General features: G+C 39.4%; 2 protein-coding genes across 2 annotated transcripts in view; one reads left to right on the plus strand and one right to left on the minus strand.

Annotated features, from left to right (window-relative positions):
* SLC18A2 (solute carrier family 18 member A2) overlaps positions 1 to 24,801 on the plus strand; it is a 49,039-nt gene extending 24,238 nt beyond the window's left edge. The window contains exons 8-16 of the mRNA XM_089510018.1: positions 550 to 593; positions 676 to 736; positions 7,711 to 7,806; positions 11,118 to 11,196; positions 11,430 to 11,481; positions 13,954 to 14,017; positions 19,811 to 19,930; positions 20,965 to 21,098; positions 23,572 to 24,801. Coding sequence (XP_089366144.1) covers positions 550 to 593; positions 676 to 736; positions 7,711 to 7,806; positions 11,118 to 11,196; positions 11,430 to 11,481; positions 13,954 to 14,017; positions 19,811 to 19,930; positions 20,965 to 21,098; positions 23,572 to 23,682 — 761 coding nt within the window. The 3' untranslated portion in view covers positions 23,683 to 24,801. The remainder of the gene's footprint in view (positions 1 to 549; positions 594 to 675; positions 737 to 7,710; positions 7,807 to 11,117; positions 11,197 to 11,429; positions 11,482 to 13,953; positions 14,018 to 19,810; positions 19,931 to 20,964; positions 21,099 to 23,571) is intronic.
* The window catches only part of PDZD8 (PDZ domain containing 8), a 71,669-nt gene continuing 65,349 nt past the window's right edge, over positions 21,007 to 27,326 (minus strand). Inside the window, exon 7 of the transcript XR_016280058.1 lies at positions 21,007 to 21,078. The gene's annotated coding sequence lies outside the window, so the exon portion shown is untranslated. The remainder of the gene's footprint in view (positions 21,079 to 27,326) is intronic.

The raw sequence follows: 27,326 nt of genomic DNA on the forward strand, positions 1-27,326 counted from the left end.
ATTGAAGAAAGACAAATTGAGTAATCTTGGCATTTGAAAATAATACATTTGAAGGAATTTTAAGTAGACTGGTTCTCCACAGGTCTGCAAAGAAATCACAGCTTCTTTGAATGTATTAACAGTTCAAATCATTATATACATTTGCACAATATGCCTTTACTTCCTATTAACTGTTACTTATTTTACATAAATATTTTGTATATTGAAGATATTGTATTTTAAACTGATTTGATTTTTTGGAAACTTCACAGCATACTTTCTAATTAAAATGCATGAACTGTGGGTTATTTTTGTCATTACCAGTGAAAACCTTTCCCCACAGAAACTTCTTTTATGTGTTTAATGCTCAGACTCTTCTTCCCCACAGTGAAAATTGTTTCAGTACACCCTGTCAATATTAAGTAAATCATACTGATTCAATGAATATACTCTAGTTGGGACTACCAATCAAATTCAGGCCTTAATATTTTTGATTTGACACATAGTTTTATATTATAGAATTACAATCTAGACAGGAATATCTCTACATTATTATTTCTTTTCCTGCAGCAATACAGTTGCTAATTCTACAGCCATCTAGAATACAACCAGAAGTAAGTACCTGAGCAAAAGATTTTAAAAATGGGTGTTTATATTACACTGTTCTTAACTCTGAGCCACTTTATCTGTTGTCAGAGTCAGAAAGGAGCATCATTACTGACACTCTTGAGGGATCCCTACATAATTATTGCTGCAGGTAATTGCAGTTATTATGCAGCTATGTTTTTGTGCATTGTGTATTTGATAGCGTTTTGGAGAATAACATAAGAAGCCACAGGATGCATAATAAGATTTATTAAACATATATTGCAAATAATGATATCTTGTTTGAATAGCATGGCCAGATTAAAAAACAGCAATGATTTCCCCATGCAATCTGATCACACAGTGGATAACCACTTGCCTAATGGAAACCCATAAGTAGAACATATGTACTATACCTTGGGATGCTGGCAAAATTTGCTGGTACCGTATTTTCCAAGTTATGGCATCTTTTTAGTGCCAGGCAGACTTTGTTCCTGTGGGCAGATGGAAAGGATACTGTGTTCTCCAGACTAACAGATATTTACATATATATCTGTGAAAAAATACAGTGGGCCCTTGTTATCTGCTGGGGTTTAGTTCCAGGATCCCCCGTGGATAACAAAATCCGTCGATGGTCAAATCTCATTAAATATAATGGCACAGCAAAATGGCATCCTTTATATAAAACAGAAAATCAAGGATTGCTATTTGGAGTTTATATTTTTTTCAATATTTTCAAACTGTGGATACTTGAATCCATGGATAAAAAAATCTGTGGCTAAGGAGGGCTGTCTGTACTGCATTGCTTTTGAAAATTCCAGTACAATAGGTTGTCGAGAAAGTGTGCTGCCACCAGCAAATGCTGCATATCTACACATCATTGCCAATTCCTATAATCACCCGTTCCTTCTTCTTTAGTAAGTAGCCCCATGTAGGTTGCCCATGCCCACACATATGCAGGTACAAGCACAAATATTAAAGAGGTAAAACCCTTCACAGTATATGTCATCTTTTACCTGTACATGCATGGGTCGTATTCTTCCTTCAGTTACATTATTTTGTCATGCCTTGGTTTGACTAGTAAATGAAGAAATAACTGACAAAAGCAAGATATTAGTTGAATATATGTCTATCTATCTATCTATCTATCTATCTATCTATCTGCATAGTGTGTGTGTGTGTAGTCACTCATATACTGTCTCATTATTTGAATTAATCTTTCCTTGTACTTCGTACATAGCCGGTGAGAATGACTTACCTTCTGTGTCTCTGATGCAGTGTTATACTTCCAGGATAGTGATGAATAATATAATTCTACAGATATGATTATACTGGTAAATATTGGAGTAATAGCAGGTTCATCTTTCTCTCAAATGTACTATGTAATAATGTAATAAAATGTATTCGGTCTTTGACCAGTATAAAAATGTACTATTCACTACACAAGAATAAAGGAGAGAAAAGGAGCAAGTCTATAGAGTACAAGAAGCAGTTCTCCTGGTACCCAGGCAAAATAGGTAGACTCATCTGTGGATGAGACCTTCGTAAAACACACATGTTGTTTTAGGTTTAGTTTAAACATCAATAGCTATAGTACCTGGGCACTTACCAGAAGTGGTATATAGGCATATCAGCAACAGCCATATGCTGAGTCAAACCACAGGGCAATCTTGTCCAGTATTGTTGGCAGTGCAGAAAGGAAATCTCCAGAATTTCAGGCCCAATTGTTTTCCTGCCCTATCTGGAAATGCTAAATATTGAACCTGGGATTTTCTTCAGATAAAACATAAGGCATGCTGCCTGATTCTCGGGTTGAGAAGGTAAAACATACCCATCATGACAACTAGCCATTGGTAACCTTATTCTCCATTAATTTGGCCAGTCCTTTTCTAAAACTGCCCAGCTTGGTGACCATCATTACCTCTTGTGGTAACAATCCCACTATTTACCTGTTCCAATCCCTAGGTCCTATGGATTGTGTGAAGGTGTCGTTTTTATCTTCCCAGGAAATTCTGCAGTTAGTTTCATTGAATGAACCTGCTTTCTAGTATTTATATGAGTAGGAGAAAAACCTTCCCCTATTCAGTTTTTCCATTCCATGTTTGATTTATATACTTCAGTCACTGATTCCTTTTTAATATGTTAAAGAACCCATAAGATTGCAACCTTTCCTTGTAGTTTCTCAGTAAGAACATTAGTAGTGGTTAAAAGTTCCTTAAAGGAGAAATTGCTTTTCTTTTATGTGATTCCTCTTCCTAGTACAGCCATAGGAAGATGTGTCTTTGCCCCACTCTCTTTGTCCCACCTGTCCTTTAACTAGCCCTTATACAACATTTTTGGCAGGTTAAAAACCATAGCCAGTTCTTTGGACCCTTTTCTGTCTCAGGGATCTGCCTTCAACCTTTTCTCTCAAGTCTCATTCTCCATCTACTCTTCCATCTTCTCATCCCTGCAGTCTATTTACCATTATGCACCTGGACTCTTTCCCTCTGGGTTCTATGTTAGTTTATGTCACCATGCCCTGGAACATCTTCCTAGTCCTTACCTATAAAGAGTATGAGGTTTTAATTCCAGTAAAACTGAAATATTAGTTTGCTGTGGAAAAGCTGAACCACAAACTACTGTCTTCTACATGCAGTAGAACGTTCCAGGCCATTGCACTGCTTGGATGAGTGAAATTAAGAGTCTTCACTATTACAGACACAATATAGCACAGATTATATATTTTCAGAGAAAAAAACACTTATTTGGATGGCTGTTGGCATTTCTACACTCCTGTGAAAAGCTCTTGTTAGGTAAATCTGCTAAGAGCTAGTTTACAAATACAGTTTTCCTGCTGGTCTATACAAGGCTGTTTGGTATTAAATAATTACACAATCAGCCACAAGACCAGAAACTTAGAACAGAAAGCCGCATTTCAGATTAGTTACAGTAGTTATGGTTGTGTCCCTGAAACTAATGAAGCAGGTTAATTCTAGCCAACTTAAAGTTCTCTTAATTTCAAGTGCAACTGAAAGTGCAGGCATCTTCCTTTGCTTTATACTTAATTTTCATATTTTCATTTTGTGAAATAAAGTTAGGCTATAACTTGTTCACTAAGCTATTTTAAATTACATGTTATTGGTTCCAAATAATCCAAATCACATAGTGTTATTTCCTCCTCTTGACTTTTTCTTTATTTTCTTTAGAGAAAGAAAGTGTTAGATGACTGAATGGCTTGGTAGATGGATAGGGGTACAATAAGAGAGGAATATTATGAATTGTAAGATATTCTGAGAGAAAGAAAAGAGGATTTTATTTAAAGCCCAGCTTTAATACCTGACTGCAATAGGAAGATAAAGTGTAGACATCAGACTTTTTTCTGTAGCCATTTGACATTACTACATAAGCACATTCAAGTTTGCAAAGGGGTTGTGATGTTAGACTTATTCAACTGAAGTTTTTGGCTTTAGAGCGAGAAACAGAGCACAATAAATGATGTTTTTTTTCTACAATTAAAAAGTAAATACTATACAGTAAGTTTGTGGTATTTAATTTACAACTCTCTTGTATTGTGCCCACAGGCATTGTCCAGATGATGTGTGTGTACTCTACAGTTCAGAAGTTAGCATGTAGCTAAAGCTTAAGTATTCTGCTGCTGTTTCTGTTTCTCCTTTTCTCTAACCTTCCTTTGTATTGGTCCTGTGTCATACAGTTAGTAATATGTCAGTGTATGTCACTGACTCCTTGCAGTCTATGTATGTTTTGCTACAGCTGATCAAAAACTGGCCCACATTTTATAGAAGCCATAGGTTTTAAGATGAACTTATTTTACTGTTCCTTTTTTGAGTGTATCAAAATAGGATTCAAACCCTTTTTATTGATAATCTCTATAGCTCTAATAGTTTTCCACAGTGATATAGAACAAGTCTGTATCTTTCCAATTAATGCAACTCTTTGGGGAAAGTTTAACTTGATGTTACCATAAAAAAGATTACAGTCTTCTATAGAAGTCTCTGTTTTATTATCAGTGTTACGGACTTCACTACTGCTGGCTGGTCCTGTACTCACCCTGTGGTTCATGTCAATTGATTCAGATTCAGATCTACTCTGCTTGTACTCATCTTGGCAATAAATAAAACACTGACCTGACTAAACTCACAATTTGTATATTTCTAGTGACCAGCTTGCTGGTGTCATTTACTTTGAGCAGCAAGCAAGACTTATCCCCAGAATATAGGGCACATCTCTCGGATGGGAACAGCAAATGCTTTAAACAATGAGATTGAGGTGGAAGCTTTAGAAGGCTCCTCCAATGTGTAGTGGGGACAGGCTGCAGAACAAGCCTCAAGCCCCACCTCAAGCCCAATGTCTAACATGTTTACTGTTTTCCTCTTCCTTTCCTGAGAAATGTGCCTCTGTTTTTCTGTTAAAGTTGGCTCCCAGAGTCAACTTGAGACTTGACTTGAAAGTATCTTGCAAGGATTTAAGACTTGACAGTAGAGACTTGAGATTGACGGCAGAGACATGGACTAAAAGACTTGAATACATCACTGACAGCTACATACAACTTTAGTATGTAGTATGTAGTATTTGGTATCTGCTACTTAACTAAGTAAACTGTCCTTCCCACCAGGCAGGACAGTTACAGATGAGTAAATCTAGGTAATTGTTCCATATTCACATTTGTTACTTAGTCACTACTGCCATGATTTTAACTCCTGCCCCCAACTACTTTACTGGCCATCAGCTGCATGGGGAGAAGGAGGTCCATTCTGTTAATAGAATATAAGTGATGTTTCGGGAGCTGGGCCAAGAGAAATTACTTAAGTATACTTAACTAAGTAGCTGATACAGAATACCAGTTCTACTTCTTAATAAGAAAGTAATAGGCAAACATGTTTTGCTTCTTGCTGTGACTACATCTACTAAGCACACTGTAATCTTATAATGGAGTTCAGTCATATGGCTGCTGGAGAGAACTTGCAATGTTTTCTGCTAATGTGTTTTGTATTTATATTCTCTCCCCCCACTCAAGTATATTAAGTCTAAATAAGAAGTTTCAATCTGTATCTCATATCTTTCCTTGGTTTAGAACAGCATTGTTCTAATGTGGTAAAGTATACTTTTTTCTAGTAGAAGTTAGCTTCTCAAGTTTCATATATCATGTTTCTTTGGCTTGGGCAATATTACTTCACTGTGCTTGTAGACATATGAGTTGTTCAGTTATGAATGATGGTGGAAAGATTACATTAGATGTAACATTTCATCTTTCATTGTAAGAGCAGCACTGAACTCATGGTTCTTGCCTTCAGGATCACAGCCCTAGTGAGGCCACAGTATTGTTTTAGGAATTGTGCATACATAAGCTAATGCATCTTGGCATGTTTGAACAAAGAATGACAGCAATGATCATTTTTGTGCTGAACTGTATGATGAGAGAGTCTTTTTCCCCAGAAGAAAAATCTTTGCTATGGCATATTACATATTACAGATTTTAAAGATAAAAAGATCCTTGAGCTTCAAATGGCTGAAGCATGAGTCTGGAGATTTTGACCATGGTCAAGATGGTATAAACATATGTTAGAAGTGCATTCAGCAGTGAGTATGCAATAAGACAAGTCAGAGAGGTAGTTCATAGATTCCACATCAAACAAATGTCCTCCATTTTCAGGAATGAAAAAATCTGTTTATACAGAGCATGCACACTATTTGCCACATGTAAATGAGAGCCAGTATGGTGTAGTGGTTTGAGCATTGGAGCGGGACTCTGGGGACCATGGTTTGAATCTCAGCACAGCTATGTAAACCCATTGGGTGACCTTGGGCAAGTCACATACTCTCAGCCTCAGAGAATGGAAATGGCAACCCCCCTCTGAAGAAACTTGCCAAGAAAACTGCATGATAAGTGCACCTTAGGGTCACCATCTATTGGAAATGACTTGAAGGCTCACAACAATAAGAAATATGTTGTAATCCTGATGGAGAGCGTATTGTGGTATGTAGACATAGCAAGATAAATGTGCATGCCCATGGTACACTGAGAGTATTCTAAGAAGTGAGCATTGTCCAGTACTATTGAGCCCATGTTCCTTATATGGTTTATCACCGATTCTTTTAAATGGGGGAGGCACATCAAAGACATTGGACAACTGTCATACTAAATACATGAAGAGCAGTTCTATAACTTTTACCACAGATTAATCTTTAATGGAGACTGAGGAAATTGTAAACATTTTGATTCACTCCTTCAGAGCCAAGGTGTACTGGACCACGTAGGTCTTTTTTTCTTTCTTTCTTTCTTTCTTTCTTTCTTTCTTTCTTTCTTTTGTAAAAGAAAGGGAACTTGGAAGTGGAGGAATGTGTTCTCCACCAGTTTTATGATGAGAAAAAAATCAGGTGAATTTGGGTGTGTAATTCCAAGTTGCAGCACCGGCAAGACAATCTTATACATGTTTACCTGGGAGTAATCATCCTGATGTTTAATGAGGTTTACTCCCTAGTATACAAGTTTAGTATTTCACCCTGGATGTCCTTAGTTTTGCAGAAAATCTTACTTCTTAGCATGCCACATAGTGAGTGTATTCCATGTACTAAATGTGGGCCTGAATCTGCTCTTAGCTCTGATTATTGGTCTCTCTCACTCTCTCTCTCTGTAGACTTAGATTCAGACACAAACAAAATCTTCGGTTTTCTTATTCTTCTCCTATAAATGAGAGAGAAGTTGGGTTAACACACAGCAAACTTTAATCGTGAAAGAAAAAAGGACAGGTGGAGCTAATTCTTGTATTAGAATGAGAGAACATGTAAGCCAAGTGTCATAGAGCCAGTGAGAGACCTCCTGTAGAAATTAAAAATTGTGCATTGTCCCTACCAGGATTTAGCATGCTTTCTGAATGTCATCGGGCACTGAAATCATCTGTGTTTCTTCCTTTAAAATAGTGTAATCTTTCATTGTTTATAGTTTTTGTACAGCTAGCGCACACATGAAATTACAGGTTTATGTGACTTTCCTCCCACCCTAGCAATTTAGATGTAATCAATGTTGTATATTTGACAGGCAAGTCTTCAAAACACATTTTATTTCTGTCAATGTTGCCCTTTCCATTTGTTGATTAGAATTTAAGTGAAATAATTCCAGCAATCTATTTTCCATCTCTCTTCAAGGATCAATATGTTTTTCAAATATGGCAATTGCTATGCTGGAACCAGCATTACCCATCTGGATGATGGAGACAATGTGTTCGAGGAAATGGCAACTTGGTAAAGTGTGATAAACTATTTTCTTTTATTATTGTGTTAGGATTTTTTTTTTAAAAAATCCTGATACTGTTTGTGACAATCGTCTCACCACTCTTAGTAATAGATAATATCATTTTGTCTTTAAAAATTGTCTCTAGTTAAATAAATGTATATCTGCAAACAGATACTTTTATCTTTGTGCTATATATATATGATACCACAACCAAGAAGAGTGTGTATACAGCTTCATGTTACAACAACAGTGACTGGGCTCAGCCAGGATCTCGTAAATAGGATTCAGAGCAGAGTTTAGTTAGAAACCAACAAAAGTTGTCTAAATTGGCCTTGCGAAACTGTTTTTAGATTTTTGTTCATCTCCTGCTTTTCCCATGAGGACTTTCCTTCAAAAAATGTAAGCACAAATGGATGCAAAACAATTAATGCATATTGGGATTTTGTCCAATGCTGTCAGTCTGCTGGTGAAGTGGAAACGGTTGATAGAAGAGATTTCTCCTTTTCTGTTCATCATTTGGAAGACCAGACTTGGAGGAGGACAAAAGGGTGGTGTAATCCCACTGCGGGAGGGGAAATACATTTGCTTCACATCAGACTTAGTCAATATCACAAATGAAATGTAGGGCCTTTTCATGCAACGTAATTATAGCAATATGGTTCCACTTTAACTCCCATGGTTTCATCCTATAGAATCCCAGTGCTTGCACTTTAGAGACTGTTGAGAATTCTCAGCCATAGAGCTCTAGTGCCTCACCAAACTACAGACGCCAGGATTCGAAAAGGGTCAGCCATGGAATCATAGTGCTATAACTGTGTAGTGTGAAAGAGACTGTAGTTGGGGAGAATGTAAAGACAGGTTTTATCTGGATTTCTTTTTCTCAGATTCTGGTTAACTCGGTGATAGTGTAGCTGCAATATATGAAAAATAAACACAGTGTGATCAACAGTAAGATTACTTACTTACTGCATTTGTACTTTGCCTTTCCTAGAAGATTTTCAGGGCATCGTATTAAGTGTATTCCCCCATTTTACCCTTCTATCAGCCAGATGAGGTAGCGATGGCCTCAAGTTCATCCAGTGGGCTTCCAGGGCTTAATGAATTCTAAAATTCAGTCTTCCTGGTTCAAGTCTAACATGTTATAGTACACAGTGACCTCCAATAAACTGACACCTGGGATGTTTAAAGTACACATTCTCTAGTTCACAGAAACAACACTGATGTCACCAATATTAGAAAATAGGCACTAGCTTGCACCGTGCTATTATACTTGATGTGTCAAAGGACAGAGATGCAGTTGGGCCATACAAAGTTGGTTGAATAATATATCCATACAACAAAATTTTGACAGTTTTTAATGTTATTAAAGATAATAATAATAATAATAATAATATATTTATATCTCACCTCTCCAGTTGGATCGAGGCGGCTTACAACATAAGTAAAAGATACAATACGAATTTAAAATCCATCATCTCTCCCTCCCACACAACACTTAAAATTCCTAATTAACAGTAACAATAATAAAACATCTAATAATAAAAATGATAAAAACAGCAACAAAACAATGGCGATCCTGAATATTCTATGTTGGGGTCCATATTAGCAGGGGCCAAGTGAGCTAATCAGGGAAGGCTTGTTGGAAGAGATCCGTCTTGACAGCCTTTTTAAAGCTGTCAAGATTGGTGATGTTACAGATCTCTTCCAACAAGCCATTCCAAAGAAAGGGTGGGGAGGGATGATGGTTAATATTATGAGGCTACATGGACAGAACAGTTCATTCTGTTTATTTATAGTAGGCTGCATCTGCACTGCAGAAATAATAATAATAATAATAATAATAATAATAATAATAATGTTTATTTATATACCGCTTTTCCAAATTAGATCAAAGTGGTGTACAACAGCAAGTACAATACATAGTCAAAATAAAACATAATAGGCCTCTCTCCCCCTCAAGATGGTGGTCAGAAGGAGGGCTCTTAGTCTTTCAGGCCAGGCCTCTCTCCCCCTCAAGATGGTGGTCGGAAGGAGGGCTTTTTCTTCTATAATAATCCTGGTTGACACCATTTTAAATGCCATGGCTCAATACTATGGATTTGTAGTTTGTTTTGGAACCAGAGCTCTCTGACAGAGAAGGTTAAATAGCTCACAAAACTACAAATCCCAGAATTCAATAGCAGTGAACCATGAAAGTTAAAGTGACATCAACCTGGATATTTTTGCAGTGTGGATGCAGCCATAGAGAACCAGTAATTAAGCACTGACCATATCAACTGCATTCCTGTTTCTTTGTAATCAGGTCTGCAGTTATTTCCCCCCCCCCCCAATTTCTTCCATTGTAGTCAATGGGAATAGCTGTTTTTTGCATAGTCCTGTGGCTTTGAACATGGCATTTTTGTTGCCTATGCCTGTTTTGCTCCAGCTGTGCCCTATATGCTATGTTGGCAAAACGCCTTATGTTGTAGGTGCTTACACCACTTCAAAAGTCTCCTCAGCTTTCTGGCTGAGGTGCTAGGATTGTGTGAATAACAATAGATATTTTAATAGAACTGATTTGCTTTTTTTTAAAAAAAAAGTTGGGTTGTTATTCTGTGGTCAGAATCCTGTTGGTGTCATATTCAGGCATAATTTCCCCTACAGAAATGGTTGAACACCCCCCGCCCCCATTGAGGAACATCTTCATTCAGTTCATCATGGCTATAGAAGCAGAGTTGTGCTTGTGCATTATACATACAAATGTGCACACAGATGCATGCACAATGCATGTGGATTCATATGCATATTCAGATGGGCATTTAGTTGCACATTTTGGCCGCATTCAGCTGTATAACTTTGTCATTCAACATAAGTGTTGCATAATATGTGTAACTCTACATGTGGAGGTTTACCCTTTGCAACACTGGTGGTAGGATTTCTTCCTGTAAATATCAATTGCCAAAAGTAGTCTTTACAAACATCATTTAGGATGGGTACCATTGAATTACTCTGTGCTCATTTTAGTTTTTTCCCCAAGTTAGAAAAATACATTTAATCTGGAATATATTTTTATTTGTTTTATGGACACATACTCTCTCCCTCCAAGTGACTATCTGATTGTGAGTATTCTGTTTAAGCCACAATAATGTTCTAAATTTGATGGATAATCTTGCTAGATCTGACAAAAGGCTTGAAATAAACCGGATATTAGATTTTTTGGTTCAGGCTGTAAACCTTCATTAGATGTGTTCTAATCAAAACTGCTATGCCTGAATTTATTACTTTTTGCAATGCTTCACTGAAACCATTCTTGATAAGATATCCCATTTATATTTTTCAGGCGTTGCTTTCATTCCAGCTAGCATCTCTTATCTGATTGGAACTAATATTTTTGGGGTCCTTGCACACAAAATGGGACGGTAAAATGCTGTATTTAAGTATATCTAATTCCTTGACAGAGTTATATGGTATATTGTAATTTTCTGGTGTTCCTTAAAATAGTTGGTTGATTAAAAACATACTATGGATTTAATAAGAGAAATGGTTAAAGTAATGTTATTACATCCATCTTATTAATTACAATACTGCAGAAGGAAAGCACATGCTTAGTGTCTACGTATTTTAATGTCTGAAAACATTTCTTCTTTGACAGGTGGCTCTGTGCTTTAATTGGAATGATTATAGTAGGAATAAGCATTTTGTGTGTAAGTAAAAGTTGATACTCTTCTAATTTGATATCAAGTTGTGTTCTTCATATAGATTTTGTTGTGCTGTTGTGGTTGCTGTTTTTTGTGCATACCATTAAATTTGTACCTAGCATTAGTATTTAGAATTCATTCTAAACAAATCTTGGCAATAAAACCATATGATAGGGTCACCATGAATCAGACCCACCTTGAAACAATAGGATACAGACTTTATCAATTTTGGAAGAGAAACATTTTGAATGAAACCTGCCATCATGAGAGGTTTAATTGTGAGACCACTGCCCAGCCTGGCTGGGAGGGTGAAAAAAGAGCAAGCACCCCTCCAGGCCTGCTGCCAGCAGATGAACCTTTGCATTTGGTATGGAAACAGGCGTGATTGCTGTGAACCAGATGCCAAGAGATCAATCTACAAGGACAGCTGGAGCCTGCTTTCAACACAAAGTATATCCAATTTGAGGTGTGTTCCATATAACCCCAACAGAATGCCACATTTTATCCCTTGAAATGTTGGACATCTTGTATTGAACAGGCCACATGGGAACCCTAATAGACATGTATAGGATTGCACATTAAAGCTGTAAAGAACAAAATTTCACTGAATGAAATGGAACTTTCTATGCATACTATCAGGCTTTCAGATGCAGATACAAGCATTTCTGCATGTTTTGAATCAGATATGAATGTTAATGAAAGAGGATTCAGAAGAAAGAATCACATATACATCTTTACCCAATGGCTGTTTTACATTAGAGGTGTGTAAGAAATTAACACAAGTTTTTTTTTTTTAAAGCAATCCTGTACAGGACATAATAGGGCAAACCAAATGGCCAGCTTGGAGCAGCCAAAGTCCACTCCAGTCATGTTTGCCCTGACTGGTATGGACGATGGCAACCAGATGCTGCAGTCCCAAACAGGCTGTTGGCAAGGAGTGCTGTTTTTGCGCTCCTTTTTCCGGTGTCCCTGGGCCACCTCAAGTGGCCTCAGGCTGGCTTTCGGATGCTCCAGGGGAATGCATCATGTGCACATCCTGCTGCCCAAGTGGCTGGAAGCTGCTCTATCTTGCCTGTCTGTTTCGGGCCAATGATGATCAGAATTTTTTTTAGAACTGAAATATGTGTATACTGTGTTTCTGCTTATTGTTGACTTCCTTGTAAGAAAGCAAAACAATGAAAGTGGCAAGCTTTTTAGTTGTGGAAGTTGTAGTGTCAGATTCTGATTTCTGTGCAATGTAAGCTTACAACTCCTGTTCTTTTATTTGATGTTCCTGAATATGTGAATACAGTCAACCCTTCCCAACTGCAGGCTTGCCATCTACGGATTGGAGCATTTGCAGATGGCCCCGCCTCATTCTCCCCAACATTGATACATGCATATGGCCATGCCACCATTGGGAAGAACAGGATTTGAAGTCCCATGCTTTTTCTTATCCTGGAGGGTTCAGAACAGAACCCACAGATACGAAAGGCCAACTGTATCATAATTTACAGTATAATGTGTGTGATTTAAAATTGCCTGTCCATTTATGGTAACCCTGTGAATTTCATACGGTTTTCTTAAGCAAGGAATATTCAGAGATGGTTTTGCCAGTTCCTTCTTCTGAAATGTAATCAAGCGTACAACATCTGCTGTTCAATGGCAGTCACCTATTATCTCCCCTAGAGATGGTTAAGAGGTAATATGATAGCCCTGTTTAAATATTTGAAGAATTGTTATATTGAGGATGGAGCAAGCTTGTTTTCTTATGCTCCAGAGACTAGGACCCGGAGCAATGGATTCAAACTAAAGGAAAAGAGATTCCACCTCAACATAGGAGGAACTTCCTAACAGTAAGAGCTGTTTGACAGTGGAACATATTCCCTTGGAGTGTGGTGGAGTCTCCTTCATTGGAGGTTTTTAAACAGAGGCTGGATGGCCATCTGTTGGCGATGCTTTGAGTTCCTGCGTGGCGGGGGGTTGGACTGGATGGCCCTTGTGGTCTCTTCCAACTCCACAGTTGTGTGATTCTATGAAAGTACTGACCTGCTTAGCTTCCGAGATCAGACACGATCTGATGCCTTAAGGGTATTTAGGCTGGCAGTCACGGTATAATACCTTAAAACTAAAATTATATTTCTGTAGAATTTGACCCATTTTGCCAGACACTGGCCTGTTACAGACAGCCAAAATAAAGCTGCTTTGAGTCACAGTGGAGGTATGGTGTTTCAATGATGCATGCGTCCTAAGAGTCCAGAAGCCACACCAAAGCCACGCTCCAGCCAGGGCTGGAGCATGGCTTTGGTGTGACTTCTGGACTCTTAGGAAGCATGCATCATTGAAACACCATACCTCCACTGTGACTCGAAGCAGCTTTATTTTGGCTGTCTGTAACAGGCCACAGAAATTTAAAAGTTAAAATGCACTGAACTGTTGCCAGTAATCAAACGGAAAGCATGTGGTACACTCTAACATTCTGTTTCTTCTCCCTTCCAGGTACCACTTGCTAAAAACATATATGGACTCATTGTACCAAACTTTGGGGTTGGCTTTGCCATTGGTAAGGAAAACACAATGTATTTAGAAAATGAAAGAGTTATGTACTGTACTAACAAGACTGTGCAGAATCTGCACTTTAATCAGAGTTTGGAATGTGCTCCCTCCCAAAGAGACTTTCTATATTATTCACTGTTGTCGATACTGCTCAGGTTGTCATTGTTAAAGCTGCTTTGCCTGCCGTTGTAGATCATTCTGTTCCACATTAACAACTCACCAATATTATCATTATTACTGTGTAGGAAAGAAATAGATTTTTTAATTATTTTTTAAAAAAATTATTGTTCTTGTTGTTGCTATTTCTTATAGCTACCCACTCATTCCTCATGTGCCACAGAAAACTGCCTGGTTTTCCTCTTAACTAAAAATCTAGTGCTTTCTTTAAACCAAAATGATGCTTCAGAACGTTTCTAGGAAATTCTAACAGTAGAATTCTAAATGCCTGGCTCTATAGTGTTGCACTTCTTAATCCAGGAAGTGTTGCTGCCACATTTTCTGCTGTGTTGCTCTTCATGGATAGAAGGGAAATGTATTTATTTTACTTCATTTTTGTGCCGCTTTTCCCAAATAAGCAGAGTCATGTACTGAACTGAGCAGCATCAACCCCTTGTTCATTTTTTTAAAAAAGAAACAGATACTTTTAATGATCGCACTACAGCACTTCTTTGTTTGCCTGTTTTGGGGAAGGTGGCTCTGAATTTGAGACCTCTCTGTTAGCAGGTGATCAGCACTGTCATGATAACTTCCGTCTAGGAAGAAAGGACCTTGCACTCAAGCAGAACCATTGTGATCCATGGTGATCTATGATTTTGCTTCTTCTTTTTTTCCCTTTGAGGAGTCAGAACAACACTGGAAAATATATATATATTGGAAATGTTACAGAAAAGTTAATAAACATTTCACATACATTCTCAAACATTGCTTCCTTTCAAAGAGCAATCATTGCTATAGCTTGGAATATACAAAAGACGTAAATACACCCAGTTTTGCAGTGCCCCACTGTGGGTAATTACGCAAATGCATAAAGAATCCCAGATGAATTCAGGCTCAGGTGTTCACCCTGTGCTGACAGCAGTAAAGTTAAACACATATTTTTACTATACAGCACAGGAATTGACACACAGTATAATTAGATATTCAACTGGCATTCTGTAAAAGCAAAAGACTCTTTTATTAGGTGTAAAGATTATACTATATAGTATTTTGGCAGGACTACAATATTGATTTTGACAAATCACCTATAAAGCTTTCTTGGTAATTGCCAAGAAAGCATTGCTCACAAATAACTTAACTCCAGCCCACAACTACCAGTTTTAAATCCAGCACAACCTTTCATTTTCCCAGGAATAAATAAATGGTAATAGTATATAGGATTACAAGATTCAGGGAACAAATATGAAATGTAATTCCACTGAGAAAGCTCTCTTTACAGCATTCTTTAGTACAGAGTGGGGATCGTGTGGTCCTCCAGAAGTGGTTGGATTGCAAGCCCCAGCATAGTCAGTGGTGAAACAGAGCAGGGATTGCAATCTAACATTTGCAGGGCTGCATGATGCATGGGTCCCTGGAGAGCTTTGTAGGTACCGTATATTACCATTGTGACTCCTGCCCTGGCAGAAGCATTCAGAAAAGAAGTAGGCTTATTATGACCTCTTTATATACATGTCCAGAGCCCTTCTCTTGTCAGTCTGGTACCTGAATAATTACTTGTTCTGGTCCATTAAAATCAGAAAAGGAATAACACAGCTGTGCTATAATTTCCCCATGGGTGAAGGTTTGGTGTGATGTTAGCAGATAATGCCACATTATCACTGTCTATGAATTAACATCCCATTGCATACTTCTAAGTAAATCTAAGGCCATGATTAAAAGCAGTGATTGCTGGTGAGTTGCATTTAATAATAATAATAATAATAATAATAATTTGTATACCGCCCTCTGGCAAACCAATCCGGGCGGTTAACAACAGTAAAATATAAAATATGACAATTAAAAACACTTTATCCCTCCCCCCTTAAAACAGTATTAAACAGTATAACATATTAAAACACAATATCAATGCATAAAAACAACAATTAAAAACTAAAAACCCTGATATCCCTCTGTTGATCCTCAACCATCACTAAGATGGGGCCACGGGAGGAATGAGGGAATCAGGGAACCTGGGCCGGGATGGTTAATCTGGAAAGGCCTGTCGGAAGAGATCCGTCTTGACCGCTTTTTTAAAGCTGTCTAATGATGTTATTTGACGGATCTCATCCGGCAGGTCGTTCCAGAGTTTGGGGGCGACAGCAGAAAACGCCCTCTGGGAGGTCGCCGCAAGTCTAGATTTTAGAGGCTGCAGTAAGTTCCTCCCTGAGGACCGGAGAGCGCGGGGAGGATTGTACGGGAGGAGGCGGTCCCTGAGATAGCTTGGACCCAAGCCATTTAGGGCTTTAAAGGTGATAACCAACACCTTGTACTGGGCCCGGAAGCTGATAGGCAGCCAGTGGAGGGACCTCAAAACTGGAGTAAAGTGATCCCTCCTAGATACTCCTGAGACAAGCCTGGCTGCCATATTTTGAACCAGCTGTAATTTCCGAGTCAAGCACAGGGGTAGCCCCAAGTAGAGTGCATTACAGAAGTCAAGGCGTGAGGTTACCAGCGCGTGCACAACCGTCTCGAGATCCCTTACTTCCAGAAAAGGGCGCAGCTGGCGTATCAGCCGAAGCTGATAACAGGCACTCCTGACCGTCGCATTTACCTGATTTGTCATCAGGAGCGATGAGTCAAGGAGCACCCCCAGACTGCGAACACAGTCACTGGAGGAGAGTGTGACCCCATCCAGGACTGGAGGTTGCAACCCAATTCTTGGTTTCGGGGCCGCTACCATGAGCACCTCCGTCTTGTCTGGATTCAGTTTCAATCTGTTTTTCCTCATCCAGCCCATTACCGCCTGAAGACATTCATTGAGAGAAGAGATGCCATCGGAATTCGAGGCCGACGAACGAGATACAGAGAAATAGATTTGAGTGTCATCAGCGTATTGATAACACCCAGCACCATGACTCCGTATTATTTCTCCCAGCGGCTTCATAAATAACATCGGGGACAAAATAGCCCCCTGAGGAACCCCACAAGTGAGGTACCTCTTACTGGAGCTACAGTCCCCGAGTAGCACCCTCTGAGACCTGCCCGAGAGGAAGGACCGGAACCACTGCAAAGCAGTGCCCCCGATACCTAACCCCCTCAGGCGGTCCAAGAGGATGCCGTGATCTATAGTATCAAAAGCCGCTGAGAGGTCTAAGAGCACCAACAGGGTCACACTCCCCCTGTCAATGCTCAGACGCAGATCGTCGGTCAAGGCAACCATGGCAGTCTCAACCCCAAAGCCTGTCCTAAAGCCAGTTTGAAATGGGTCTAGATAATCAGTTTCATCCAAGACAGCTTGGAGCTGAAGGGCAACCGCCCTCTCAATCACCTTGCTCAAAAATGGCAGCAATGACACCGGCCTATAATTCCTCATATCCAGGGGGTCTAGGGAAGGTTTTTTCAGGAGTGGCCTAACCGCCGCTTCCTTTAAACAAGATGGAACATGTCCTTCCCTGAAGGATGCACCGATGATATCCGTGAGGAATCTCATCAATGCATCCCCCCCCAGACGGCCAGCCATGATGGGCAAGGGTCGAGAGGGCAAGTTGTCTTCCTCACCTTACCAAGCAGCTTGTCCACGTCATCAGTACTCACAGATTGGAGCTGATCCAGTATGACTACATCGGCGGAGCCACTGGACGCCTCACCTGTCGACTCTGTTTCAACGGTGGCATCTAAGTCGGCTCTTATCTGAGAGATTTTGTCTGCAAAGAAGTTGTTAAACGCGTCACAGCAGGCCGTCGTCGGGTTAAGTAAGGGATTTGGCGCAGGGGGCACCTGCGTCATTTCCCTCACCACCTTAAACAGCTCTGCTGGACGGGACTCTGCAGATGCAATACGTGCAGAGGAGAAGGCTCTCTTCGCTGCACATATTGCCTCCCGATAGGAACGAAGAAAGTTCCTATGGCGAGTTCTGTCGGATAAGAGTCGAGTCTTCCGCCACCTGCGCTCTAGCCGTCGTCCAAACCACTTCATCTTCCTCAGCTCTGGCGTAAACCAGGGCCTCCGATTTGGGGCGGGATGGCAAGGGCGTTTGGGAGCGATCGTGTCGATAGCTCTGTTAAGATCGGTGTTCCAGGTATTGACCAGAGCATCGACAGGATCACCGGCATTCCCAACCAGTAGACCCTCTAAGGCTGTCTGGAATCCAATGGGCTCCATCAGCCTTCGAGGGCGGACCATTCTAATGGGTCCGCCACCCCCGGTGGGGCAGATATTGGCTCTAAGTTTCGTCTTGACCAAGAAATGATCCGTCCATGACAATGCGGAGGTACTTACCACCTCCGCCCACGGATATTCCTGTTCCGTACTGAAGACTGCATCGAGTGTATGACCCGCGCAATTTTATATTTTATTGTTTCAATCCCCCCTTGCACATTGCTTTGAGGTGGAATTTTCTCCAAAATTGATTAATCACTAAGTGTATTACCCATAGTGTTAATATATAAAAAACCCTATGAATGAAATCACTCTGTATAAAGATGTTGACAGTATTTGTTTTAAAGTATATTCTGCATTATAGCAGGGTGTAAAATTGGTAATAAAGTTCAATTATGAACTTTGGGGTGTGAATACTGATGACCAATATTAGAGTAACAAACACCATCTAGAAGGCATAGGAGAGTAACAAGTGTCATTGTTTGGGTATTTTGCTTTCTAAAGAGATTGAAAGTGAGATAACTGACTATTGTAGCTTACTGATTAAAATAAAGAAAAGGGATTTGAGGTGGACTGACATAAATTTGTTATGGAGAATTGGCAGAGAAACTAGCAAAAATCTCTCCCCTGCTTTGAGTGGGAAGCCTCTGTGGAAGAAGGAAACACTCCACTTGCAGAAAGAAATGTCTAGATCCAATTTAATCAACTCCACACTAGTGAAATTCTGTCACAATAAACTTGAACAAATATACCAAGCTACTGTTATTGTTCGTAATAACACACACACACACACACACACACACACACACACACGTTTAGATTGGATATAATTAGTAGGAAAACATGGCATAAGAGATTCTCAAGATCACTGGGTACAAAATTCTATTGAGACTTTTGTTATATTATTTAGCCAATTGCTGTGTTGAGATACTGATTTTGTTTTGGGTTACTAATACAGCAGTGGATACAATAGTAAAGATTTTGTTTTCTTTTTGTGTTGCATCTAACACACACTTTAATTAAAAGTATAGCTAATAACATTTCAGATCTTTTAGGTCTCCTGATATAGAACTGTGCTTAATTTTTTTCTGAAAAAATGTGAGCAATTTAGCCCTTATAAACTTCCCTGCAGAAGAGGTTCCAAAGCATGTGTGCTACAACTGAGTATGTGCTACTTCCTGTCTTCATCAATCTGATTTTTGCTAAAGATGCTATTTGGAAGAAGGCTTTTTCCCAGTTCTAAAGAAAAAGCATTACATTTTCATTTGGTTCTGGAAGGAGGATGGTTTTGCAGTTGCTGTAAGATCTCCTGTGACCTTACAGAAATCCAATAAATATTTTGTTTTTAAAAAATCTGACAATATGAATAAAATAGAACACAATATATTTTGCATAACCATGGAATTTATTCAGTATTATTTGTTCATTTTGTCTCTCTATGCTTTTTAATTTTAAAATGAGGGAAGAAGAAAGTTGTTAAACCAGGGTTTATTTCTCTTATAATCAGGGATGGTGGATTCCTCAATGATGCCTATTATGGGTTATCTTGTTGATTTGCGCCACGTTTCAGTCTATGGGAGTGTTTATGCTATTGCAGATGTTGCATTTTGCATGGGATTTGCTTTGGGTAAGAACTTAATTTCCTTCTTATATATGAAATGTTTTTAATACTTTGTTTGGGATCAGAGTACTATCCTATGCTGTTTGTTTTACTGTGGTTACATCTTGTGTTGTTTCTCAAGATTTTTTAAAATCTGTTTATTGGTTTATCACCTAGGCTGTATCTGCACTGCAGAAATAATCTAGTTTGATACCATTTTAACTGCCATGGCCAAGTGCTATGGAATTCTGGGAACTATAGTTTTGTGAGATATATAGCCTTTTGTCAGAAAGCTGATGCCAAACCAACTACAATTCCCAGAATTCAATGCCATTGAATCACGGAAGTTAAAGTGGATTATTTCCACTTGTGGATACAGCCCTGAAAATCTATATTTATTGGTGGCTTAACTATAGACATTATCACACTGGGGATGGGACGTCCTTGTCCTTCCCTGTCCCATGCTTATCCCATGATTGCAGGAAGGACTTTCACATGAAATCGCACTTATCAGGACATTGTCCTGTTCCCTCATTTCCCTTAATTTTGTATTATCGGAAGATCCCGGTAATACAGTTCCACTTCATTGACATGACAATCACAGGATCAGCGCGAAGTAGTGAAAAAGCCTTTTGTGTGATCACGTTCAAACGTACTTTCTGGATGTGTGATACAGTCCTATCTAATTATGTAGTAACGTTACCAAAAAGACACATGAAAAAAATTGGAAAATATGTAAGCAATGCGTTTTCTGGCAAGCTATAAAATTTGTTAAAGTCCACCTGCAATTAAACTTAGAGAAGCAATAAATGTTTGGGTTCCTCCCTTCCTCAGCAGCACTTGCTGTATTTACACAAAAGCTCCTGCCATTCAAGTTTTCTGACATAGAAGTTTCATGAAAATGCTCTCTTGACTTCAAATGGTATGTTTTAAAAGTAATTTGTGTCTATACACATTTTCAAGCATATATTCTGTTCACATGGTGTTTTACACCAGGTTTTATTTTTCACGTGTGTGGGTATGCCCCAGACATTTAAGAAACAATTTGTTTTTTTACGAAGGTCCATCTGCTGGTGGTGCCATTGCCAAGGCAATTGGGTTTCCATGGCTTATGACCATCATAGGAATTGTTGACATCCTGTTTGCTCCTCTGTGCTTGTTTCTGCGCAGTCCACCTGCCAAGGAAGAAAAAATGGTGAGCACAAATGTTTTTCCTTATCTGCATTTGACACAGAGTACTAATCTGTTTTCCACTTCCATTTCTGAATTTCCTGTGCTAAAAGAAATAACATGAACGATATATAGGCGGGATACAGACGGGCAAAAAGGGGTGTGTTCATGACGTCATGAAGGTAGAGCCTTCAGACGGCCCTTACCTGAATGCCGCCATGAACACGCTGCCCGCACGCCCCAAGCGGGAAGAAGCGGCATTAAAAAGGTGCTGCTTTTCCCCGCTTCTTTTCTGTATGATGCGCAGCTGCGCAGCTCCGTCTGTAAGCTGCTGCACTGGTACGCCAGAATTGCTACGCCGCTAATTTAAGTTGCCCATTTAAAAGCTCCGTGTCTGCTGCGTCACATAATGAGTCGGGGTCCTGGAACATGCGCAGTTTGCAGTCAGGCTTTAATTGCAGCGTCAGCTGCCATGCAGGTGTGGAAGCTGCAGCACAGCTGCAGCGCATTTTAAGACTCGTAACCCTAACCCTAACCCTAGAGCAACATGTACGCATGCGCTGCTAGAATCGGGGAAAGTTTGGACTTTAAAGTGAACCCCTACACACATTCCTGTGCCATTTTCACCTAACAATAAAAACCCCTAAAACTTTAAATATTTACATATGTACAAGGGAGGTGATGGGGGATGGCAGGGGGACAGCGGTGGCAGCGGCGACAGCTGTGGCTGTGCACTGCAGATTCAGCAAGAGCGCGGGGACCAAAGGAGAGGAGGCATCCATGATGCTGGTGACATTGGCAATGTGCAAGCGGACAAGGATGCCAACACCAGCTGATCACCAGCTGGCAGGAGACCACTATTGTTCTTGGGCAGGGCGAGGGAAAAAGTTTTAAAGGGGCTTGGGCGCTTTAAATGTGCACATAAGCTTTCTGCTGCCGCTGCTGAGCGCCGCAGCTGCGCAGCTGCGCATCCGCCAGCCGGCAAAAGAAAAAAAAGCCCCGTTTTTGGCCGCCCGTGAGGAAGCTGCCTCTCTCTTTGCAGTGTCCTCCGAGGCGGCGGTTTGGAAGCTGCGGGTCAGAAACGGCCCCAGGTGAGGCGTCTTCACTGCCCCCCATGTGGAAGCCCCATCACCTGAGCCACGCCCCCGGGGCGGGTGGTCTGGAGGCTCCGTATTCAGCAGAATACACCTCCAAGACGTCTTCCCCTGCCCGTCTGTATCCCGCCATAGTCTTTTAACAGATGTACAGTATTACTACATGCTTAAAATGAGAGACATATTTTTCACCCTAGATACCCCAAACCTCTCATCCCAAGTTATAGTTTAAAGTTGGGTAAAACAAGAATAGCAGCAGTGATAATGGCATTATTTCTATACTGTTTCATAGTGAACTAAGCACTCTCTAAGCGGTTTACAATGTGTTAACCAATTGCTTCCAACAAGCTGGGCACTCATTTTACCAACCTACAAAAGGATGCAATGTTGAATCAACCTACAACGTTGGGGCTGCAGTACCAGCATTTAACCACTGCACCACCAGGGCTTCCTAACAAGAACAGATAAGGCCTTACGCATTTCACTCAAGCCCTTTTCAGGGCATTGTAATAAATTAGTGTGCAGGTGAATTCTCTTCTATTTTTTCATTAACTTTATTGGCCCAAATTCAATGTTAGTTCAAACTAGCATAAACCTAATCAATGCAATTTACTTAAATCTTGACTTACAAAGATCCCCTTGACTCTGTGGATTTCCTCTTGTTGAAAGTAACCATTGGATTTAGGTGATTATCTGCATTCAGTGTTTTGAAACAAGACCCCAATAATAATTTGGGATTTGTGTCGGATTGATTTTTGAAACCAGCTATTATAATTGTATCATATTTGGGGCACATTTAATTTGTGTCATATTGATTTTCTCTGATAATGTGTGGACTTGCCATGGACTGAAGTGACAGGTCAGGACTGGGACTTAACTCCATACAGACATAACTGCTGGTGTGGAAAGGTGTTTGAGACTAGGCAACTAAGGGGCAAAACAGACCAGCGCAATATGCCACCTTGGGGGCATAGTGTTTAGTGTCACCTGCCCTGACACCATCCCAAGCCTTTGTCACACCACCCGCCCAGACCCCTGGAAGCATTGCAGCGCTCCAGCAACACACGCTGTAGGAGCGCCAAAAAGCCACCCTTTTCCTGTGCAAAAAGGAGCAGCATTTTGCTGCTTCTTTTTGTGCTGGAAAAAGCCGGATTGGGGCTGCAGCATGTGGTTGCTGCAACCCCAATCCAGCATCTGTTTTGGCCCCAAGTTATAATGAAATCATCCCTAAGGTTTAACCAAAAGACAGTGGTAGCACAGTGTGAGGCCTTAAGGAAGTCCCAATAATTCTTGTTTCAATGAAATTCTTTGATCCTGGCCTGAATCTCAGAAAAATCTTCTGTTTCAGATACCAGTAAAATGACTGATACAGATAAACTAACACAGAGCTGTGTTCTTTTATAGGCAATACTTATGGACCATAACTGTCACTTTAAACCCAAAATGTATACACAGAACAATATCCAGGCACATCCGTTAGGGGATGATGATGAAGAATCAGAAAATGATGAATAATGTACACAAGCCATATCAAGTAGTTTGATGTATACAAGTTTTTCCTGTGAAACTTCTCATCAAAATTTTTAGTTGTACTGTTCCTTTTCAATGGTGAAATGGTAAAAAAAATTAAAAAATAAACCAAAGGTATATTTACTTGTTGTCCATGATTAAGAAGCAGATTACCCACTGCCTTACAAAAGGAATAAAGTAAGTTTTTATAGTTCTTACAGTGTTAAAAGTTATTTATGTATTTAATATTATGCACTATATTTTTGAATAAATTTGTGCAAATGTGTAAATCCAAATTCTATGCCTTTAAAATGTTCATTCACAAATACTTCCCTTATTATTTCATAATTTGATTCATCAGCAAAATGAGTGCCTCAAGCTAGCAATGATAATTAAGAAATGAGTATACACTTTGCCCTAAGTTAAATTCTTTGTTTAAAATGACACATTTCAATGCACACTCACCTTACTTTTCAAATCATGCAGTTAGTTTTCTATTGTTCATAGAAAAACTTCCCTGTAAACAGAATGTAGTATTTGTGAAGACATTTGAAGATTTGTTTTTCTTCGTAAAATGTCCATTATCTATAGGCACAGAGCAACTAAAGGCAGCTTTTTCATGGCTTCTGGTCGGCTCTTGAACATAAATAAGTGAATTAGCCCACTTCCAAGAACCACAGTCTAGACAATATTCCTCTAGATTGGGTTCTGGAAAAAAGGCCGAGTAGATTGCTTTATGGGAGGAAGTTATCTTCCAATGTGCCCTGTCAAATAATGGTCAATGTTGAAATCCATTGAGCCCCAGGGCATTGTTCTCCCATGGGAGGATGGATAATACCCTTAGTTGTAGAAATAGTAATCCTAAGAGTACTTGGCCATGTATAAATATCAAATGTTTATCTGGTGTTGTGTACATCTTGTTTGTAAAACATGATCTGTGCCTTCTTTCATTTATCAGCAGATGAGTTGTGTTTTAAAGCAGACCACCTGTTTACATAGTTTTGCAAAGTGTATATATCTTTTGGTATAAGTATTAAAATGTTGTACATGCACTGTTATTGTTATGTTGATAATTATGCAGAGAAATGCTCACCTGAATGTCATTATTTATTGGGGAAAAATAAAAGATAACAATCTGACATTTTGCCATAGTTCATGCAGCAGTTGGTAGACTCTTACTTTGTACCAACAACAACAACAAAAGACTTCAATTTAAAATCTCTTTGCTTTGTTGCTGTGACACCTCTCAATATGACAGTGCTAAAGTTCATATATGTTCATATATGATGTTTGGTCATATGAGATTAAAAAGAAGTCTCTGTTTGGCTCATTCTCCCCCTCCCCAGATTTAAGAGCCATGTCAACACTTCCATTCCCATAGCTCCTGGAACATGTAGTAAGGAAATAACTACTTTGTTCCACGATTTTGCGTAAGAAATTTATTTGGTTGTTGTGGCACCCTTCTAAATCTAGAGTTACCACAGTAGTAGAATATGATTTATTTGTCTACGTACTGAGATTACTGTACTTAACTTCCAAACATTTAATGTACCCTTTACTATAAACTGGATGTGGGGAAAAGCCACACACCTTGGTATAGGACTTCAATGATTTTGTATTTCATTTTCTGAGCTGAATTTCCTAAACCTGATTGTCGAATTCAACACATTGTCACTGATGTTCTGGTTTCCCCGATGCAAAACTTTTCCAAAGCTGCCGTGGCCCTGATCCAGCATCTGTTTTGGCCCCACACACACTGTGATTTTATGTAATATCAAAGTGCTTTGGAAGGAATCTAACACTAAGGATCAGAAATCACTAATTTCAAATATTTCTGTCCCAATACAGATAGCAATAATGAAGTCAAACAGTAAATGCAGACTACACTGTTTTGGTATATAAAGATCTTAAAGTGAGACAAGTACCATAATGTCATTTGTTTAAAAACTAATTTTAAATTGGATTGTGTTACAAAATTCTAATTTCAGAAAATGTAATGAGAAACAATTTCTTCTTTCAAAAAGTGCTAGTACAAGTGGGTGAGATGGAATTTATTCTAAAAGTGAACATAAATATTAAATGTGAAGTTCTTATATATTTAAGGATTTTATTTCTTATAAAATGAAAATAGGCACTATGTTACACATTGTTCATACTAACACAGCATAAATATTGGTGTTTTTTTCCTTCAAAATTAGGTTTTTTTACTCGTATACTCTAGGAACTCCAGAGGTGACGTTGACCAAAAATGGTAAATGGAAGTTTTTGGCCTTTTTGGGAGGAGCTAGGGAGAGAAGCCAGAAGTTCTTGGGGACAGAAGTTCAGAAATATACTACATTTTCTGGTATTCTGGACAATTATCATTATTTTAAGGAGGCCAGGGGACACATACCGTGCATTATCTCCATCAGTGCACTAGAGAATGCATGCATCTTCAAATAAGAATTCAGACCTGCTTGTAGGAAATTGGGATGTGATACAAAGCCCTAACAAGAACTTGCATTAGCCAGTTTTTATAAGAAGTCTGCTAACTAAAATACATTCTTGAAACATTACTGATGAAACAAAAGTAGTAACGTAAAGTCGAAGGCTTTCATGGCTGGCATCCATATTTTTTTGTGGGTTTTTCGGGTTATGTGACCAACTCTGCTAGTGTGAGAATTGCGTATTCTAACCAGACCTTAACAACAACTATTGTAAAAAAACAAAAATTTATTATAAGGAAAGTAGAAATACACTGGATCACGTTTTTGCTAAATCTGAAGGACTCCCAATAGAAACCGCATTTTAAAACCCCAGACCCCCTCCCCTTTCCTCCTGTTCTGCCCAAATAGCCAACCCCCCCTTTCCTCCCTTCATCCCAGAGAAAGGAATTCTACATCAAAGCTGCCCTAGCGACAGCGCCATTTGGTTCCTAAGCTCCTGTCCTGAGAAATCTATGGATGCCGGAATAGAGGGTGTCTGTTAACCATCACTCCATCATAAAACTGCCTGAATGGCCCCAATTGCTTGCTGCTCTCAGCTGACAGTTCCTGATACGTGATCATCCACAGCATATCCCATGGTGGCCGCAACTCCTTCCCAGAATGCCTTTCCCTGAGATAATTAAATGCAAGTGTTGTTGGTCTAATCCCCATCATGTCTATCGACCTATCTATATCACTATCTCTCTATATACTATATATGTGTTTACATATCTATATCTCTATCTACCTATATAACTCTATATATGTGTGTGTGAGAGCTTGCTCACTGGCCTCCCTTCTGCAACCTCCATCGTGTCTAGAACTATCCCTCATCATCTCCCTAACCTCTACAATCCTTATGGCAGAATACACCCTGAATCCCTGCATGAAGGTAGATTCTGACAGCTAGAACATGGCCACATAACCCAAAAAACCCACAAAAAACAAAAGTAGTAACATTTACTTGTAATAACTAAGAGTCATTCTTAAGATCTTTGGTTTTCAAATAGTTTCTCAGAGTGCTCAATAATGAGATTAAGAATGATGGCCAATAGTCCTTGAAAGTCAGCTTCTCCTATGTGCCCATTCTACCAAAGAATAAGTAACCACAGAGCATTGTGTTCTTGGCCTCAGTACATAGTGGATGGTTGTGATGCCCCACAAATACAGATGAAACACCAAACA

This window comes from Sceloporus occidentalis, unplaced genomic scaffold (assembly GCF_023333645.1).
Source record: "Sceloporus occidentalis isolate IW3139 unplaced genomic scaffold, rSceOcc1.0.p SCAF_2, whole genome shotgun sequence".
Taxonomy (NCBI): domain Eukaryota; kingdom Metazoa; phylum Chordata; class Lepidosauria; order Squamata; family Phrynosomatidae; genus Sceloporus; species Sceloporus occidentalis.